The sequence below is a fragment of the Piliocolobus tephrosceles genome, chromosome 10, assembly GCF_002776525.5.
Source record: "Piliocolobus tephrosceles isolate RC106 chromosome 10, ASM277652v3, whole genome shotgun sequence".
NCBI classification, from domain to species: domain Eukaryota; kingdom Metazoa; phylum Chordata; class Mammalia; order Primates; family Cercopithecidae; genus Piliocolobus; species Piliocolobus tephrosceles.
The window spans coordinates 47,337,926-47,359,576 of record NC_045443.1 but is presented as its reverse complement, the minus strand read 5'-3'; the positions used below and the strand labels follow the sequence as shown (position 1 = coordinate 47,359,576).

The window sequence follows — 21,651 nt, the reverse complement described above, 5'->3', positions numbered from 1 at the left end:
TATATATATGTATCATATATATGTATCATATATATATGTATCATATATATGTATCATATATATATGTATCATATATATGTATCATATATATATGAATTTCTTGTAGGTCACAAGACAAAAAAGAAAAATATATATATGTGGATTTCTAGCATCTTCCCAGGCTAATTAGTTTAGTGGACACTGAAAACCCCACAACTAAAATAGAATTATGAATTAAACAGATCTTGGCCAGGCGCGGTGGCTCAAGCCTATAATCCCAGCACTTTGGGAGTTCGAGACGGGCGGATCACGAGGTCAAGAGATCGAGACCATGCTGGCTAACTCGGTGAAACCCCGTCTCTACTAAAAAATACAAAAAACTAGCCGGGAGAGGTGGCGGGCGCCTGTAATCCCAGCTACTCGGGAGGCTGAGGCAGGAGAATGGCGTAAACCCGGGACGCGGAGCTTGCAGTGAGCTGAGATCCAGCCACTGCACTCCAGCCTGAGCGACAGAGCAAGACTCCATCTCAAAAAAAAAAAAAAAAAAAAAAAAACAGATGTCTAGTAAATCCTACCTTAAAATTTCAGAGAAAAACTCCTTCTACTTGAATCCAGAAACATTCTTTTTTTGCAATCATTTTTCTTGGACTAGAAATGTTTCTGAGTTTTGACTAGGTTTATGAAACATATTTTTGAAAAATAAGCCTTAATATTTTAGTACTTTGTTGACTCACCTCTTCACTTTGGCAGGAAAGTAACTCATGCAGTTGGAACTTCAATGATTATGAAAAAAACTTCATGGAGCCCTTTTCCATAATCTTCATCCATGGATATCTGCTATAGACTGACCAAAAACAGTGTCAGGTTACATGCATATACAAATGCACACACACACACTCACTCACACGGTGCAGAATTTCTGCCCTCACATTTCCCCTTTTTTCCAGCTTCAATTGAAACACTTCAGAAGTTATTAGGAATGTTAATGACCAAAAAGATATCCAAGTCTATAAATGACCTTTAAAAATGACAAATGGTACAAGGAAGAAAGTTCTTTATACAGAGTGGTTTGGATTTCTGCTACATGTGGCAGAGGGTAAGAAAGCCTCCTCACTGAGAACCTGATTTCTGACAGGACCAGAGAAAACCTGAGCCATAGTTGTTAGTGTTCGAATATTCTTCAACAGAAAAGCCGTGTTTTTCCTGGTGTTGGAAGGATCTGTCATTAATGGAAGTGCCCAAACTTTGCTTTTTAGAAGAACGCTTTCTAAGACATCCCATGAGATACTGTAAAATGTCTTCCTTTTGTAACTCAAGCAGGTGACTCGCAGGTTAAGAGTGAGATTGAACAGCCTGTCCATCCCAAGCCACTAAGTCCAGATGCCAGAGCCTCCAGTCTTTCTGAAAGTTCTCCTCCCAAAGCAATAAAGGTATGATGGCAATTTCTCTCTGAGCCTTTGGACATTGGTCTACTGGTAGAGCTAATTGTACCTTTTATGATGATGATGTTGATTATAACCTGGTTTTGCTTTCCTGGGGATGATAGTGCCACAGAAGAGCACACTGAAGCCAGTCACTTTCCCTGGAAATCTTGCTGCCTCTGCTCAGGTCTTTGGCCCAGGAGCAAGAAGGCTCACTAATAACTCTCGGTTTGAAATCTGGAAAACTCATGAAAGTTTTAAGAAAACCTGAAGTTAAACAAAATAATGTGATTTTTTAATATTTTTGTTTTTGTTTGTTTATTATTACTACTTTTTTTTTTTTTTGAGACAGAGTCTTGCTCTGTCACCCAGACTGTAGTGCAGTGGCATGATCTCAGCTCACTGCAACCTCCGCCCACCAGGTTCAAGCAGTTCTCCTGTCTCAGCCTCCCAAGTAGCTGGGATTACAGGCATGCGCCACCATGCCCGGCTAATTTTTTTGTATTTTTTTGGTAGAGACAGGATTTCACCATGTTGGCCAGGCTGGTCTCGAACTCCTGACCTTGTGATCCGCCTGCCTTAGCCTCCCAAAGAGCTGGGATTACAGGTGTGAACCACCACACCTGGCCTTGTTTGTTTGTTTTTGTTTTTGTTTTGTTTTGTTGAGACAGGGTCTTGCTCTGTTGCTCAGGCTGGAGCATGGTGGTGTGATCATGGCTCACTGCAGCCTTGACTTCCCAGGCTCATGCAATCCTCCTGTCTCAGCCTCCTGAGTAGCTAGAACTATAGGCACATGCCACCTTGCCTTGCCTTTTTTTTTTTTTTTTTTTAAGAGATGTGGTTTTTCCATGTTTCCCAGGCTGGTCTCAAACTCCAGAGCTTGGGTGATCTGCCTGCCTTGGCCTCCCAAAGTGCTGGGATGGGATTATAGGCATGAGCCACTGCCCACCCAGGAAAAATCTGTTCAACTAAAATCAGCACATTTGACGAGATGTGCAATTTCACCTTAAAGATAGTGGCTTCCTGATCTGCAGAGTTTGACCTTAACCTGATTAGTGGTTAGCTTTTTTTTTTTTTTTTTTGAGACAGGGTGTCACTTTATCACGCAGGCTGGAGTCCAGTGGTGTGATCACAGCTTACTGCAGCCTCCATCTCCTGAGCTCAAGCCATCCTCCCAAGTAGCTGGGACTATAGGCGCATGCCACCACACCCAGCTAATATATTTTTTATATTTGTATGGGGATGGGGGTCTCACTATGTTGCCCAAGCTGGTTTTGAACTTTTGGCCTCAAGTAATCCCCCACCTTGGCCTCCCAAAATGCTGGGATTACAGGCATGAGCCATCAAACCCTCCTGGCCCTGTTGTTCCTACTTTTTTTTTAATAAGGACCTGGTGTTTAAACAATGTCATTAACATTTTTAACAAAAGAATGTGTCCACTGGAATGGGGGCTGGCCAGCCCATTTTCTGTAAACAAAAGGTATAATATTAGATATTAAGAATTGAGGCCGGGTGCAGTGACTCACAGCTATAATCCCAGCACTTTGGGAGGCTGAGGCGGGCAGATCATGAGGTCAGGAGTCCGAGACCAGCCTGGCCAACATGGTGAAACCCTGTCTCTAAAAATAAAAAAATTAGCTGGGCACAGTAGTGCGTGCCTGTAGTCCCAGCTACTCAGGAGCCTGAGGCAGGATAATCGCTTGAACCCGGGAAGCAGAGATTGCAATGAGCCAAGATCGCACCACTGCTCTCCAGCCTGGGTGACAGAGTGCGATTCCATCTCCAAAAAAAAAAAAGAATTGAATGGGCCGGGCGCGGTGGCTCATGCCTATAACCTCAGCACCTTGGGAGGCCGAGGTGGGTGGATCATGAGGTCAGAGTTTGGGACCAGCCTGGCCAACATGGTGAAAGCCAAAGCCCGTCTCTACTAAGAATACAAAAATTAGCTGAGCCTGGTGGCAGGCACCTGTAATCCTAGCTACTCGGGAGGCTGAGGCAGGAGAATCGCTTGAACCCAGGAGGTGGAGGTTGCAGTGAGCCGAGATCACGCCACTGCACTCCAGCCTGGGCAACAGAGCTACACTCCTCGATCTATGATCTGCTTTTACTACCCAAGTTTTAAAAATCATCTTTTCCTCTTCTATGGGCAAACATATTCCCATAAAAATAAGCCAAAAATGTTTATTAAAAATGTCAAAACTTATTTTAGGTTTGTTAGCTGACTTGTTTTAATTGACTAGCTTGCTAATGATGGGCTACTTCACTCACTTGAATTACCCACACTTCTTTAGTGTCTTTCTCCTCTAGTGCTCTCTTAAGTAGCAGGGTTGTGTTTCAGAAGTTTTAACATTTGAAACTCAATAAATAGAATGAGTTGTAAGGTGGTATGTGCTGCTCCCAACTCATGCTCATATCTGCCGTGCTTCTACCTCTGACTGTGAGCATGATTGGTCCACAGCTGAAAGTCTTACTGCACACAAACCATAAAGAGGAGGGGACATCAGGGAGGGTTTGGAACAAAAGGAGGAAAGGGGAGAACCCAGGATTTAAAGGGTGGATTTAAAAGGTGAGCAAGGTGAAAAAGATAAACATGAAAATTTTAAAGGAGGCAGAGATTTATGAGAAGAATAAGGTTTATTGAAAAGGAACAAAAGGTAAAGAAAGCAGAAAGAGAAAGCAAGTCCAAGAAGAACGGGCAGGATCATGGTGACTGAATCTGCACATGTGCTCCACATGGCTGTGTTCTGGCCTTGAAGGTTGGCTGATGCTGCTATCAGCACTTTCTCTGTCAGAATCTGGAGTCTCACAAAGTAGCAGACCCCACAGGGTTACTTTTCTCTCTGACAGCAATGCTGCCTAGATGTGAGTGCTCAGGTCATGGCTGGAGATCAAGAACGGCTAGCAAATCTAACTTGGTGATGGATTCTGTATAACCCAGGACCTGGGGAAATTTAAGAACTAAAATCTGTTCTTGTGACTATTTGAATTCTCAATACAGTCTTACATCCCTCCTTCAACTGCTTGGCCAGACTTCCTTGTCCAGGATAGGGATCCCTCCCCACTCAAGTTTCATGGTCTGAGTGGATGAGTGTTGTGTGAAGGGGCACACCTCACTTAGGTCTCCTTTGGCACCAGGGAGAGGAAACGGAGGTAAAACTGTCTCTGTGTCTGCCTCAGACCCATGTCTACTCCTTTGGCACTGGTCACTCAGCAGTAGAATGCAGACAGCCCTGCCTGCATAGACATACACCTCGGGTTTTGAGCATTGTGTAAGGACCAGAGTAAACGGGCCTGGCTGTTTGCCTGTGGTCCAGAGCTCAGATGATCATAGTGTACAGAGCCTGGTAGAACCCAGTTACATCTCCACTGTTATTTAAGGGCAATTTATTTGCTCTTCCTCAGAGTTCCCCTTTACAGTCTGCAGGCAAATATATAGATACTTTAGTAAATGTTTATAGGAAGACCTGCTGGCAGAACTGGTCTCATGGCTGCAGACTATGAATAGAAGTTGTTTCTCCACTTTGGGAAATTACATACAGCTAAGAATAAACTTGTTCACTCAGAATAGATTTTTGGATCCCACACATCCTGGAAAAAACTGTTTCTTAGTGCCTGTTATTGAAAAGAGGACATCTAAGGTACAGACTCAATTCATTTCATATTTTAGCTTAATAAAGTAAAAAATGATGGAGATCTTTAAGGATTCTGTACACTTTGAACACTGGCCACAGAGCTTAGTTGGTAAGACTTGGTACCAATGAAGTTACAGGTTCATTCTCAAATAGGGTGTTATTCTGAGAGCAGAGCTTAGTGGACCCTGTGAGAAGCATCAGGCCCTTTCTACTTCAAGAGACTCAGAGATCTCTTAGGCTTTATGTCCTCCCATTTGAAAGAAATCATCCCCTAAATGTTCCCAGAGGAGAGGATAGGGGAGGAAGAGGCAAAAAGATGTGACTGGCCCTAGGGAATAACCGTCTGCCCTCAGTATGCCCGGGACAACCAAGTCCCAGCACAGCATTCTGCTGATGGGTGTTGAGAGAGAACATGGCAGTCTGTGTGAGAGGGCGGCACACACTGCACTGCCCCTCTCGGTGTCGTGCCAGCTGCTCCTCCCCCTGGAGACACAGTGGGAGGTTTTATGCTGGTTTGCAAAGCTGTCAAAATTATGCTAGAAGAGCATCTAGAATCTTTTCTCACTTACTCACTATTACTGCCTTTTCAGAGGACTGTCCTTTCTTCTCTGTATAGAGCACTCTATTTAAGATATGAACATTCCCCAAAATGCTTTCACAAAGAGTTTTACAGAAAACCAGAGGAAGGGTTAAGGCTGCACAGCGCTGGTCCAACCATTTGCTGTGTGGTGAAGAATTTCAGTTTCATTACCTAGATATTTTACACAAATTGGAAGGAATGAAAGGCATTTTGTGGTATTCTGAGGAATAGAGGCTTGACATCAATACAGAATTTTCATCTTCTTTCACTATGTGTAAAGGCTAGTTAACATCAGTGTCTGTTGTCAGCTGCTCCTCCCTCCCTCCCACACACACCACAACTGGGGCCTTTATTAGACTAAAAAATATATGAGACAAGAGGGTAAAAGAATGTAAATGAAGCCATGCAAATTTGTTAGAAAAATATCTTTAAGTGGATGGTAATCAACAGAGAGTCTATAATATCCCTCAAATGGGAAAGACAGTATTTATGAACATCAATTATTTATAGATTACCTCATTCATTCTAGAATATCCTGAAGATATTATCTGCATATTTTTATTTGAAACAAAGGGAAGACCAGAGTTTGTTCAAATTACTGTGGCAGGATTAATTTCATTTGGGTTAGCATCTGCTCTCCTCCCCAAAGAGTTTCCCTTGGTTGTGGAAATTTAACATTCCAGGACAATTTAGAAAATGCTCTCTTGGTTTGTGAGTCAGGAGTTCTGAGTTTGTGCAGTGAGCAGGTCTATGCAGACCTACCCACAAAGGCTGAGGGAGCTGAGAAGCCAAAGGAAGAGGCTGACAAATCCAGTTTCTCAGAAAGGAACATTTAATAGGAGCTTATGAACAGAAGTGATGTTTAGGAGGCCATGAGACAGTGGATGCCTGAACTAGCTCTCCAGAAAATATCCTTTATATAGCAAGGTTTTAGGATAAAACATGTGCAGCTGGTCACGCTTGACTTTCTCCCAAAACTTATCACTGGAGCAACTGGATAAGCATCTTTATGAGGGGTTATCTATGCTCTGGGCACTATTTCCTTTATGAGGGATAATCTATGCTACAGGCATTGTTTAAAAACTTTGCTGCAGAACACCTTGGTATGCAGGAGTCAAACCACCAGTTAGCATGGTGGTTTCACTCCAAGATGGCATCACTCTTGCCATGCAGCAGGCTATTCTCCTACAGTTTTAATTCTAATTCTGTTACTGACTATGTGAACTTTGATAAGACACCTGGTGTTTAACTTTCTACTTGGTAGGGGCAAAAGGTGGGAGAAGGGGAATGAAAAAAAATCTCTTACTAACTGAAAAAATATATTGTGAAGATAAAAAATGTCTGACATTGTCATATTGGCAGTGTTTTAAACATGGCTGTGCCAAGTCTGAGCATGCCATGAAGGCATGGGCAGGATGTATGCCAGGCCTGTGATAATGGTAGAGATTTTTGGGCACTGACTGTGCTTCCTGTTGTCTGAATAGACATGGGGGCAATTACAGAAAAGTGGCTGAGAGCCCAGGACAGAGAAAATAAAGGGGAGGCACAGCCGGAGCCGCTGTGAGTTGGCATTTTACCATGTCGGGACCCTCTTGTCTTTATGAAACTAGAAGGGGCCCTTAGGCAGCAGCTGCTGCGTAAACCTTAAATAATATTGAAAAGGGTTGATGTGAGAAATGAATAGGAATAATGGGACTCTGATAGGTCTGGCTAGTTAGAAGCTTGAGGTTAGTCAATTATGTGAGCTAACAATCTATTAACTTGATGTTAAGGAGGAAGACAGACTTCGCTCCGTGTGGGTGAAGGCTCTATTAAAGAGACAGCCGATGTGGGTCAGGTGTGGGAGGTAGTAAGACACTAAAGAATTGTTAATGAGACACTCCTTGTGTGGGTGAAGACTCATAAAAGCTCGCTCTCCTGAGCTGGGATATGTTCCAGCCTCAGGTAGATACGAGTGAGGCTGATATTGCCATGATTAGCAGAGTTACTTAAAAAGGAAAAAAAGAAAAATGTGGTCTTATTCTTGGATCTGAGTCTCTGAGTTTCAGCTCAGCTGCAGTAAAGCTGTCCAGGGCACGCCAAATGCTGTGTATTCATTAAAGGTTCCTGTTTGTCTCTTCCAGCTTCTGCCTCCTGCTCCTGGTACCTAATTTCTGCTCCTGCCTTCCACTTTCCTCCTAATGTGAGCTCAACTTTCAGCTTTCTCACAGGTTCTCCTTTCCTTCTGTTCCCTGGGCTGCTTCCCTGTCCCACAGTGTGTGCCTCCCCTTCGTGTATTTGTGGTGGAGGCATGCTCTGCGTCCTTCCATTCCCCTTTAGCGGAACAGTATCCATCTCCTCTTATCCCATGTAAAGTTTCTGTCTCCTGCTGTGTCTACTGACCAGAATGAGCACTTACTCTCCTACATCGATTTCAAGTGTTAAAAATACAGAATTCCAGGCTGGGCACAGTGGCTCATGCCTGTAATCCCAGCACTTTGGGAGGCCGAGGTGGGAGGATCACTTGAGGTCAGGCGTTCAAGACCAGCCTGGCCAACATGGTGAAACCCCATCTCTACTAAAAATACAAAAAATAGCCGGGTGTGGTGGCGCACACCTGTAATCCCAGCTACTCAGGAGGCTGAGGCAGGAGAATCACTTGAACCCGGGAGGTAGAGCTTGCAGTGAGCCGAGATCGCGCCACTGCACTCCAGTCTGGGTGACAGAGCGAGACTCTGTCTCAAAAAAAAAAATGCAGAATTCCCTTTCTGCAACTGAAAATGACTTTTAATCTGATAAATACATTTGTCCTACTTTTACATTATGTGAGTTACGATTTGCATAGGCTCTCTCAAATAGCTTCCATTATACTATTACACCAAAAATTTATTCTGCTTTTTTTTTTTTTTTTTTTTTTTTGAGATGGAGTCTCGCTCTGTCGCCAGGCTGGAGTGTAGTGGCACAATCTCGGCTCACTGCAACCTCTGCCTCCCAGGTTCAAGTGATTCTCCAGCTTCAGCCTCCCGAGTAGCTGGGAATATAGGCCCATGCCACCATGCCCAGCTAATTTTTGTATTTTTTAGTAGAGATGGGGTTTCACTATGTTGTCCAGGATGGTCTCGATCTCTTGACTTTGTGATCCACCCACCTTGGCCTCCCAAAGTGCTGGGATTACAGGCGTGAGCCACCGCGCCCGGCCTATTCTGCTTTTTAATATCTCTCCTTTTGTTGTTGTTTTTGAGACAAAGTCTTGCCCTGTCTCCAAGGCTGGAGGGCAGTGGTGAGATCTCAGCTCTTTGCAACCTCTGCTTCCTGGGTTCAAGTAATTCTTGTGCCTCAGCCTGTCGAGTAGCTGGGATTACAGGCACCTGCCACCACACCCAGCTAATGTTTGCATTTTCTGTAGAGACAGGGTTTCACCATGTTGGCCAGGCTGGTCTGGAACTCCTGACCGCAAGTGATCCACCTGCCTTGGCCTCCCAAAGTGCTGGGATTACAGGCGTGGGCTACCGCATCTGGCCAGTTTATCTCCTACCTAGACAAAGACCTAGTCCTTTTAGAGAAAACTTAATAAAAACTCTGCAAAGATATCTCCATTTAGCAGTGTCCATATAAGAAAAAAAGAATTCAGAGCTCCAAATACTAAAATGTGTTAATTACTTGCAACAACATTCATTACAATAACATTTAGTCATATTTAAATACCTCCCTTATGATTGGTAAACTAGTTTGTAACCTGTGGTCTTTTGATTCTTTAAATGTTTCTTTTTAGGACACTGCCCCTAGAATGAAGCAGAGTCCTGGTAACTAGCCATTTCCGCTCAGCTTTGTTCCTTCCTTCTGAAATCCCTTGGGCACTACTTGGGAGTCTACCACTAATTTTATTAAACTTCCTTTTATAGATTTCTTTATTTTCATTTTATGCACATTTTCTGCTCTCATTTCCTGCCCAAATCTACTTGGAAAACCATTTTTATTTTTTGCTTTACCTCCTAGTGAATCATGTGGCAAGTGAACCAGCAGTCTGAATTTTTATGGGCCTATTTTGGGGTTTTTTTTTTTGTTTTGAGACAAAGTCTCACTCTGTTGCCCAAGTTGGAGTGCAGTGGCTCAATCTCAGCTCACTGCAACCTCCACCTCCCAGGTTCAAGCGATTCCCCTGCCTCAGCCTCCCGAGTAGCTGGGACTACAGGCGCGTGCCACCATGCCCGGCTAATTTTTGTATTTTTAGTAGAGACGGGGTTTCACTATGTTGGCCAGGCTGGTCTTGAAATCCTGACCTCGTGATCTGCCCACCTCAGCCTCCCAAAGTGTGGGATTATGGGTTGAGACACTGCACCCAGCCTGTTTTGGGTTGTTTTTACTCAAAATTCTATCTTGCCCATAACCTGGTTCATTTTAGGCTTAACTATCCAGGTCCTGGGCCTTGGGATTAATATGCATTACTTACCATCATGTATTTTCTGGTGAATCCAGGCTGATTGCAGCAGCAAAACACCTCCTAATTGCCTATGAAAGCTTCCTGGCCACCTAAGCTGCCTCCTGCATCTACTGGTTGAGGTGTTTGTGTTGGACAAGTCAAGGGTTAACTCCCATACACCTAGGGACTTTGTATTCCCACCTCCTCCCCACCCCTTAGTAGCCATGTAACTATTCCTTTTTTTTTTGAGAGGGAGTCTCGCTCTGTCACCCAAGCTGGAGTGCAGTGGTGCAATCTCGGCTCTCTGCAAGCTCCACCTCCCGGGTTCATGCCATTCTCTTGCCTCAGCCTCCTGAGTAGCTGGGATTACAGGAGTGCACCACCATGCCTGGCTAATTTTTGTATTTTTACTGGAGACGGGGTTTCACCATGTTGGCCAGGCTGGTCTGGAACTCCTGACCTTGTGATCTGCCCGCCTCAGCTTCCTGAAGTGCTGGGATTACAGGCGTGAGCCACTGCGCCCGGCCAATGTAAGTATTTCTTATCGTGTAAAAGCTTATAATATTTTTGGAGTTCTGGCTTTTACCAGTGCTAGAATACCAACTGTTTTATATTCTTTAGGACTGAGTTTGTCAGGTAGAACCACTGTGCCCATGTTTGTTCCAACTTTACAAGCAGTCCATGAACTCCCTGTCATTAATACATTAACCAGTGCATTTCCCATTGCTTCCGTTTTTCTCTCCATTGGTTTTTAGAAGTATTATAAAACCTATAGCTTTAATGGGCTATGCTTCCTTCTGGTGTCCTAATAAAATAGTTTGTGTCTCTTATAAATTGTTCCACTTGTGTGTCAGTTTTGACTTGTTTAAAAATATTATGTCTAGTTGACTGAACAAATCAAGATTATAAGCAGAGGAGAATAAAAAGGACTTTACTGAAATGTCTTTCCTTATTCCCAAAGTCAAATGTTCCTCCTCTCCTTGAAATTTATCCCCTTTAGAATCTGTCTTGTGTTTACTTGGCACTTGAATCAAACTTCTTTCTTCTGTGTGTGATAACATTTTCTCCTAATCCCTGCCCCTCCCCCATCCCTTCCCCAATCCCCTGCTCCTAACATTTTTTATGTGGGTCATGACTTGTCTAAGCCTTTCTTTGCAATCCAGACCTAGCTCCACCTATCCTTGGTGGCTGCTGCATTTAGAGCAGCCAGGCAGTTTGGGAAGAGAATATCAAGAGAGCCTCTTGGCTTTAAAGAGTCAGCTGATAGAATGGTAGCAGGTTTAGTGCTCCATAAGAATTGACTGACCAGCTAAGAGAGCCCTTAGACAAAGTAAATTCTAGGGCCCATCTCAAGATAGTGCTAACTCGTCGCTACCCATGCTAAAGTTGTCTTTTTCCTTTTCCTAGAAGTTTCAGGCACCTGCAAGAGAGACCTGCGTGGAATGTCAGAAGACAGTCTATCCAATGGAGCGTCTCTTGGCCAACCAGCAGGTGTTTCACATCAGCTGCTTCCGTTGCTCCTATTGCAACAACAAACTCAGGTAAGCCAGCCCAAAACAAGTTGTTTCTCTATAACTGGAACTCTTGAGGGAGTCTTTGGCTTTTAGAGCACTGGTGCTAAAAGCTACTGTGCTAATGATGTTCTGTTGAAGGCTCTTGAATAAAGTAAAAAACATCATTTAGTGACAAGTCTTTCATACCAAATAATGATGGTATTTGGAACTTCTTGGTATATTGATATGTTAATTTACATGTTAGAACCGAAGCTTAAATAATATGAGCTGCAGGTAAAACCCCCAGTGACCTAATTTAATAGAATGTTTTCCCTTGGTATCATAGAATCACAAAGTTAAGAAATCTCAAGAGGTTACTTGCTTAAGCCCTTACTTGTCTTAACCACTGTATAAATGATAATAATGGTAATAATAATGGCCCCTGGAGAGCATGTCTTTTTGTCTATGTTGCCTCACTTTATTTCTGAGAAAATAGTTACTACATATCATTTCTTCCAAGTAACTCAAAGTGCAAATATAAATGTGACAAATTGGGGAAACATTCCAAATTAACTCATTTTAATCAGAGTCTTACAGAAGGAAGTAACCAAGATGTCACTTTTTCCAGCTTTTCTTCCCAAGCAATCCCTCCTAAAATGCTCTTGAAAGATGTTTTGGCATCTGCGTGACATTTCTAGCTATTAGATAGCTCTAGCTAGACAGCTTCTCCAAACATGGAGCCAAAGTGTACCTCAGTAACTTCCACTCATTAGTTCTTTTTCTGCCCACTCTTAATTTTTTCTCCAAAGCACCTTTTTTTATTGTTGTTGAGACGGAGTCTCGCCCTGTTGCCCAGGCTGGAGTGCCATGGAGCCATCTCAGCTCACTGCAATCTCCGCCTCCAGGTTCAAGCGATTCTCCTGCCTCAGCCTCCCGAGTATGGGACTACAGGCACGTGCCACCACGCCCAGCTAATTTTTTGTATTTTTAGTAGAGATGAGGTTTCACCATGTTAGCCAGGACGGTCTCAATCTCCTGACCTGCAGATCCAGCCGCCTCGGTCTCCCAAAGTGCTGGGATTATAGGTGTGAGCCACTGCACCTGGCCTAAAGCACCTTATTTCTTTTGTGGAAATGCTGCCATTTTATACCCCCTTTAAAACTTGTCACTCCTCAGAACGGTTCTTAAGTTAAGGGAAAAAACTTTAAAAGGATAAAATTTATTATCCTGCAAGAGACACCAAATCTCCTAAAGGCTTGTCTAGGGCTGACATTAGGGAAAAACTACCTCCTGTCAACTCCTCACTGTTCTTCTATTAATCACAGCTTATATCTAGATGTGGTGGCTCACACCTGTAATCCTAGCACTTTGAGAGTGCCCAGGTAGAAGAATCACTTAAGGCCAGGAGTTCAGGACTAGCCTGGGTAACATAGAGAGACCCCATCTGGTTTTTCTTTTTGAGATAGAGTCTCACTCTGTTGCCCAGGCTGGAGTGCAGTGGCGTGATCCTGGCTCACTGCAACCTCTGTCTCCCAGGTTCAGGTGATTATCATGCCTCAGTCTCCTGAGTATCTGGGATTACAGGTATACACCACCACACCCAGCTAATTTTTTTTTTCCCAGAGATGGAGTCTTGCTCTGTTGCCCAGGCTGGAATGCAGTGGCGTGATCTCGGCTCACTGCAACCTCCACCTCCCAGGTTAAAGTGATTCTCCTGCCTCAGCCTCCTGAGTGCTTGGGACTACAGGCGTGCGCCACCTCGCCTGGCTAATTTTTGTACTTTTCATAGAGATGAGGTTTCACCATGTTAGCCACGCTGGTCTTGAACTCCTGACCTCAGGTAATCCACCCTCCTCAGCCTCCCAAAGTGCTGAGATTACAGGCGTGAGCCACCGTCCTGGCCAATTTTTGTATTTCTTAGTAGAGACCACCATGTTGGTCAGGCTGGTCTCGAACTGCTGACCTCCAGTGACCCACCCACCTCAGCCTCCCAAAGTGCTGGGACCGCACCTGGCCGGAGACCCCATCTCTATGAAAAATTTCGGGAGGCTGAGACTGAGGCTGGAGGATCACTTCAGCCCTGGAGGTCAAGGCTGCAGTGAGCTATGATCATACCATTGCACTCCAGCCTGGGTGACAGAGCAAGACCTCAACTCAAAAAAAAAAAAAAGGCTGGGTGCAGTGGTTCACGCCTGTAATCCCAGCACGCTTGGAGGTCAAGACCAGAAGATCACTTGAGCCCAGGAGTTCAAGACCAGCCTGGCCAACATGGTGAAACCCCATCTCTATTAAAAAATACAAAAATGACCAGGCGTGGTGGCTCATGCCTGTAATCCCAGCACTTTGGGAGGCCAAGGAGGGCAGATCAAGGGTCAAGAGATCAAGACCATCCTGGCCAACATGGTGAAACCCTGTCTCTACTAAAAATACAAAAATTAGCTGTGCATGGTGGCCCATGCCTGTAGTCCCAGCTACTCGGAAGGCTGAGGCAGGAGAATCGCTTGAACCCAGGAGGCGGAGGTTGCAGTGAGCTGAGATCATGCCACTGCACTCCAGCCTGGCGACAGAGCGAGACTCAAACAAAACAAAACAAAACAATACAAAAATTAGCCAGGCGTGGTGGTGCACTCCTGTAATCCCAGCTACTTGGGAGGCTGAGGCAGGAGAATTGCTTAAACTTGGGAGGCAGAGGTTACAGTGAGCCAAGATTGTGACACTGCACTCCAGCCTGGGCGACAAATCAAGATTCTCTCAAAAAAAAAAAAAAAAAAAAAAGATAAACTTATATGTATATACACCATTAAGAATAGAGTTAATTCAAACACAAAAGCTTGATGATGGCTACCCAGAAACACTGACTCCAGATGAATGGGGTCAGCATACCAAAGTGGAGAAAGTTGAAGTTTCACTTACGTAGAAATTTTAGCAAAGAGTGTGACATTTTTCATATAAGACCAGTGCATATACCACAGTGATTTGATTGGTTACAGAGTGCTACATTCTAAGGAAGATTATCACTCTGTAAAGGAGGGATAGTGATCGGAGGGGGTCTTATCTCTGGTGCCCTTTGGTCTTCATTATTTATAGTGAAAAGACAAGAGTCGCAGCTACATGCTGTGTGACCCAGCTTGCATAGCCACATTCCTCTCAAGGCTCAGAATTAAAGTTTCTATTATTGTTGTTTCTTTTTCTTCTTCTTTTTTTTTTTTTTTTTAACACAGTCTCACTCTGTCACAGTGGTACAGTCTCAGCTCACTGCAACCTCTGCCTCCCGGGTTCAAGTGATTCTCCCACTTCAGCTTCCCAAGTAGCTGGGACTACAGGCACATGCCACCACACCCAGCTTATTTTTTAATTTTTTTGTAGAGATGAGTTCTCACTATGTTGGCCAGGCTGGTCTCAAACTCCTGGGTTCAAGCGATCCTCTCACCCTGGCCTGTCAAAGTGCTGGGATTACAGGCATGAGACACCGCGCCCAATCCATGCTTTGTGTTATGATAAGAAAACAAATGTGCTAAAATGGGGTAAGGAATTCCTGGTCATTGAAGTGCTTTTAAAGATCTTTTTCTTACTTAGCATCTTCTGAAAATACTGGAATTGCCAGATTTTAGCCTCCTGGTATAAGTGAGAGTATGAAGATTTGCTAACTTTATGCTCTTTTTCTTTTAATGACAGTCTAGGAACATATGCATCTTTACACGGAAGAATCTATTGTAAGCCTCACTTCAATCAACTCTTTAAATCTAAGGGCAACTATGATGAAGGCTTTGGGCACAGACCACACAAGGATCTATGGGCAAGCAAAAATGAAAACGAAGAGATTTTGGAGAGACCAGCCCAGCTTGCAAATGCAAGGGAGACCTCTCACAGCCCAGGGGTAGAAGATGCCCCTATTGCTAAGGTGGGTGTCCTCGCTGCAAGTATGGAAGCCAAGGCGGCCTCTCAGCAGGAGAAGGAAGACAAGCCAGCTGAAACCAAGAAGCTGAGGATCGCCTGGCCACCCCCCACTGAACTTGGAAGTTCAGGAAGTGCCTTGGAGGAAGGGATCAAAGTGTCAAAGCCCAAATGGCCTCCTGAAGATGAAATCAGCAAGCCCGAAGTTCCTGAGGATGTCGATCTGGATCTGAAGAAGCTAAGACGATCTTCTTCACTGAAGGAAAGAAGCCGCCCATTCACTGTAGCAGCTTCATTTCAAAGCACCTCTGTCAAGAGCCCAAAAACTTTGTCCCCACCTATCAGGAAAGGCTGGAGCATGTCAGAGCAGAGTGAAGAGTTTGTGGGTGGAATAGTTGCAGAAAGGAAACAAGTGGAAAATGCCAAGGCTTCTAAGAAGAATGGGAGTGTGGGAAAAACAACCTGGCAAAACAAGGAATCTAAAGGAGGAGAGACAGGGAAGAGAAGTAAGGAAGGTCATAGTCTGGAGTTGGAGAATGAGAATCTTGTAGAAAATGGTGCAAACTTTGATGAAGATGATAACAGCTTCCTCAAACAACAATCTCCACAAGAACCCAAGTCTCCAAATTGGTCCAGTTTTGTAGACGACACCTTTGCTGAAGAATTCACTACTCAGAGTCAGAAATCCCAGGATGTGGAACTCTGGGAGGGAGAAGTGGTCAAAGAGCTCTCTGTGGAGGAACAGATAAAGAGAAATCGGTATTATGATGAGGATGAGGATGAAGAGTGACAAATTGCAATGATGCTGGGCCTTAAATTCACGTTAGTGTTAGCGAGCCACTGCCCTTTGTCAAAGTGTGATGCACATAAGCAGGTATCCCAGCATGAAATGTAATTTACTTGGAAGTAACTTTGGAAAAGAATTCCTTCTTAAAACCAAAAACACACACACACACACACACACACACACACACACATTCTAAATGCTAGAGATAACTTTACTTAAATTCTTCATTTTAGCAGTGATGATATGCATAAGTGCTGTAAGGCTTAGAACTGGGGAAATATTCCACCTCATAATAGCCCAGATTCTACTATATTCCCAAAAGGCAATATTAAAGTAGATAGATGATCAGTAGTATATTGTTACACACTATTTTGGAATTAGAGAATATACAGAAGGAATTTAGGGGCCTAAACATTACGACTGAATGCACTTTAGTATAAAGGGCACAGTTTGTATATTTTTAAATGAATACCAATTTAATTTTTTAGGATTTACCTGTTAAGAGTTTATTTAGTCTTTAAATTTTTTTAGATTAATTTTCTTGCTGTGATATATATAAGGAATTTACTACTTTATGTCCTACTCTCTAAACTATATCCTGAACTCGACATCCTGAGGTATAATACAACCGAGCACTTTTTGAGGCAATTGAAAAACCAACCTACATTCTTTGGTGCTTGGAGAGATCTATCTCCCAAATAAGCTTTTGTATCTGCCAATGAATTTACTGTACTCCAAATGATTGCTTTCTTTTCTGATTGTATCTGTGCTTCTCATAATTTACTGAAAGCTGCAATATTTTAGTAATACCTTTGGGATCACTGTCCCCCATGTTCCATGTTAGAGCAAAGTGAAGAGTTTAAAGGAGGAATAAGAAAGAACTGCCTTACACCATTTGAGCTCAGACCTCTAAGCCCTGTATTTCCCTTATGATGTCCTCTTTTTGACATACTAATTTTTAAATACTTATTAGCTCTGAAATATATTGATTTTTATCACAGACAGTATTCCCAGGGTGAAATTAAACCAACTATAGGCCTTTTTCTTGGGATGATTTTCTATCTTAAGGTTTGGGGACATTATAAACTTGAGTACATTTGTTGTACACAATTGATATTCCAAATGTATGGATGGGAGGGAGAGGTGTTTTAAGCTGTAGGCTTTTCTTTGTACTGCATTTATTAGAGATTTAGCTTTAATATTTTTTAGAGATGTAAAACATTGTGCTTTCTTAGTCATGCTTAGTCTGAAACATTTTTATTCAATAAAGATTTTAATGAAAATTTGAACTTTTCAATGTTTCTCTTCCATTTCTTTTTTACATTATTACTGTCTCTCAGGATCTCAGTTTGGGAAGAAAAAAATGGTACTACTTTTTTTAGTTGAAGAGAAGCGTCATCAATACATGTTACCACTAGATGGTAGTGTTGGGCTGATTTTGGATTTCAGTCCTCCCTAAAGGAAGACAAATTTTTCTGGAAAATTGCAGGCAACCTGGCAAGAGAATTAATGTGTGCATTCAAAATGAGCTATTTTACCAATTTGAAATCCAGTGGTGGTTTTTATTGTTTATAGCATTCAACATTGAACAATTCACCTTACAATTATGCCTAGCATGCTGAATGGATTTCCAAATGTCTCTGCTGAATTTTTTACTTTAGGCAGATGCTTTTTTTTTTTTTTTTTGAGACATAGTCTCGCTCTGTCGCCCAGGCTGGAGTGCAGTGGCGTGATCTTGGCTCACTGCAACCTCCACCTCCCCTGTTCAAGTGATTCTCCTGCCTCAGACCTCCCAAGTAGCTGGGATTACAGACGCCTGCCACCACGCCTGGCTAATGCTTGTATTTTCAGTAGACTCGGGGTTTCACCATGTTGGCCAGACTGACCTTGTGAACCACCTACCTCTGCTTTCCAAAGTGCTGGGATTACAGGAGTAAGCCATTGTGTCTGGTGCTTCCCCTCCCCCCCCCAACCCCTTTGTTTAAAATCGATGTTCACACCAAGTGGGCAGATGCATTTTTGACTGATTGATATCCTTGCCTGTAGAGGCAACTGCCCCAATTGTTAAGGCTTTTTTTTTTTTTTAATTGGTAGTGTTGAAATGTGGATTTCCTTGGAGAGTAAGGCATGCTTTTTGAGTCATTTGTTACGTTTTCCAGGATCCCTGTGTCTTCTAGAGTCTTGCCTGGTTTTCTGAGTGGTTGGTAGGATACTGCTTTCTGCTCTTGCCCCCACCAAGTCATTTAAAGATCCATGTTCAGACCAGGCGCAGTGGCTCATGCCTGTAATCCCAGCACTTTGCGAGGCCAAGGCGGGCGGATCACCTGAGGTCAGGAGTTGGAGACCAGCCTGGCCAACACGGAGAAAACTCATCTCTACTAAAAATGCAAAATTAGCCAAGCGTGGTGGCACATGCCTGTAATCCCAGCTACTCTGGAGGCTGAGGCAGGAGAATCGCTTGAACCCGGGAAGGGGAGGTTGCGGTGAGCCGAGATTACAGCATTGCACTCCAGCCTGGGCAACAAGAGCGAAATTCCATCTCAAAAAAAAAAAAAAATCCATGATCATTGAACAATTAATCCAAAAGCTCCTACTGATATAAAATATCCAATCCTGGCTTGAACTTCTGTGACTTGCATTTTACTCTAATCCATCCACATAGTACTCACATTATGCACTGACTTTATACAAAAAAGTCTAAGTACCTGTGGATATCAGTTGAGTGTGCCACCACTTGGGGACTGAGATTACCCTCAGAAGAACTCTTTTTGGCCGGGTGTGGTGGCTCTCAGCACTTTGGGAGGCCAAGGTAGGTGGATCACAAGGTCAGGAGTTCAAGACCAGCCTGGCCAGCATGGTGAAATCCCATCTCTACTAAAAATACAAAAATTAGCTGGGCATGATGGTACGTGCCTGTGGTCCCAGGTACTCAGGAGGCTGAGGCAGGAGAATCGCTTGAACCCAGGACATGGAGGCTGCAGTGAGCCGATACTGCACCACTGCATTCCAGCCTGGACAACAGTGAGACTCCATCTAAAAAAAACTTTTCTATGCCTTTCAAGGGCTAAGATATAGACATATCATGAGTACACAGAGTAGGAACAAGGAATAGCTCCAGAGTCAATATAAAGAAAGGATGTCTTAGTCAAAAGAATGACCAGATAACACCAAACATTCTTAGAAAACAAAAGCAGCCAAACAGAAAAAGCATTAATCATTTGTTCTTTTAGCTCTCTAAATGAAGGCTACCTTGTTTGGACCTGGTATATCACTGGTGACTATAGGGTGATGAGAGCTTTTCTGTTGGTAAGGCAGAAGAAGGGGCTAGCTTGGGACTTGAGATGGTTAAGGAAGCTCTGCTCATGACTGCTACAAGGCCAGCTTGGTTCCAGTGACTTGCTGGATCACTCTTGGCCAAGGTGAAAGCAAATTTGCTTTGCATTAAACATATCATTAGCAATGTTTCCAACAGCCAAGAGACTGGGAATTGGTACATGTTCATTTTTCTGGGGATAGAATCATGAATAGGGGCCAGGCACAATGGCTCATGCCTATAATCCCAGCACTTTGCAAGGCCGAGGTGGGCGGATCACCTGAGGTCAGGAGTTGGAGACCAGCCTGGCCAACATGGCGAAACCCCATCTCTACTAAAAATACAAAACTAGCTGGATGTAGTGGAGTGCACCTGTAATTCCAGCTAATTGGGAGGTTGAGGCAGGAGAATTGCTTGAACCCAGGAGGCGGAGGTTGCAGTGAGCCGAGATTGCGCCACTGCACTCCAGCCTGGGTGACAGAGCAAGACTCCATCTCAAAAAAAAAAAGAGGCCCGGCGCGGTGGCTCAAGCCTGTAATCCCAGCACTTTGGGAGGCCGAGATGGGCGGATCACGAGGTCAGGAGATCGAGACCATCCTGGCTAACACAGTGAAACCCCGTCTCTACTAAAAATACAAAAAAAAAAAAAAAATAGCTGGGCGAGGTGGCGGGCGCCTGTAGTCCCAGCTACTCAGGAGGCTGAGGCAGGAGAATGGCGTAAACCCGGGAGGCGGAGCTTGCAGTGAGCTGAGATCCGCCACTGCACTCCAGTCCGGGCGACAGAGCAAGACTCCACCTCAAAAAAAAAAAAAAAAAAAATCATGAATAGGGTGTCAGACCAAGATCATTGTGTACAGGTGGTTCCTGCATGCTAAGTTAGTATGTCCTCATTCCTTGAGATGCTGATTGAAAATCCATGGGGCTGGGTTTATTTTATTACTTCCTTTTACAATATATCTTTTTTTTTTTTTTTTTTTTCTTGAGATGGAGTCTCCATTTGTTGCCCAGGCTGGAGAGCAGTGGCACAATCTCGGGTCACTGCAACCTCCGTCTCCTGGGTTCAGGTGATTTTCCTGCCTTAGCCTCCCGAGTAGTTGAGACTACAGGCACCTGCCACCATACCCAGCTAATTTTTGTATTTTTGTACAGGTGGGTTTTTGCCATATTGGCCAGGCTGGTCTTGAACTCCTGACCTCAGGTGATCTGCCTGCCTCAGCCTCCCAAAATGCTAGGATTACAGGCATGAGCCATGGTGCCCAGCCCTTTAAAACTGTATCTTAATATAGTGTAGTTACCATGAAGCTATTGCTGGGTTTGGATGGAAGTGGCTTCAGGCAGTGGTTCACAGAACAGCAGCAGTGGCATCACCTACGAGTTTGTTAGAAATGGGAAATGCAAATTCATAGATCCTACCCCCAAACTCCTGAAAGCAGAATATCTCTGGATGGGGTCCAGGAACTTAAAGAAACTCTCCTTGTGCGAGATGGGACAAACTAATATCTGAGCTGATGCTAAAGTTTCAGAGGCACTGAACTAAAATGAAGCAAACTAGCCGAGCTCGGTGGCTTACACCTGTAATCCCAGCACTTTGGGAGGCCCAGGCAGGTGGATCACCTGAGGTCAGGAGTTTAAGACCAGCCTGGCCAACATGGTGGAACTTCGTCTCTAATAAAAATACAAAAATTAGGCCAGGCCCGGTGGCTCACGCCTCTAAACCCAGCACTTTGGGAGGCTGAGGCGGGCGGATTATGAGGTCAGGAGATCGAGACCATCCTGGCTAACACGGTGAAACCCCGTCTCTACTAAAAATACAAAAAATTAGCCGGCCGTGGTGGCGGGCGCCTGTAGTCCCAGCTACTCGGGAGGCTGAGGCAGGAGAATGGTGTGAACCCGGGAGGCAGAGCTTGCAGTGAGCTGAGATCACGCCACTGCACTCCAGCCTGGGCGACAGAGTGAGACTCCGTCTCAAAAAAAAAAAAAAAAAAGAAAAATTTCAGCCGGGTGCTTTGGCTCAAGCCTGTAATCCTAGCCCTTTGGGACGCCGAGGCGGGTGGATCACTTGAGATCAGGGGTTCCATGGCCAACATGGCGAAACACCATCTCTACTAAAAATACGAAAATTAGCCAGGCGTGGTGGCGCCTGCCTGTAATCC

At 44.1% G+C, this 21,651-nt stretch overlaps 1 protein-coding gene across 3 annotated transcripts in view; it reads left to right on the top strand.

Moving 5' to 3' along the window:
• LIMA1 (LIM domain and actin binding 1) overlaps window positions 1-17,474 on the top strand; it is a 101,445-nt gene extending 83,971 nt beyond the window's left edge. For 2 of the 3 annotated variants that reach the window (XM_023211155.1, XM_023211157.1), the window contains 3 exons: window positions 1,297-1,409; window positions 11,419-11,552; window positions 15,180-17,474. In XM_023211155.1, the coding sequence (XP_023066923.1) occupies window positions 1,297-1,409; window positions 11,419-11,552; window positions 15,180-16,188 (1,256 nt within the window). In that variant the 3' untranslated portion in view covers window positions 16,189-17,474. The remainder of the gene's footprint in view (window positions 1-1,296; window positions 1,410-11,418; window positions 11,553-15,179) is intronic. The other variant, XM_023211156.1, reaches the window with a different exon arrangement.
• Window positions 17,475-21,651: the final 4,177 nt, after the last annotated feature.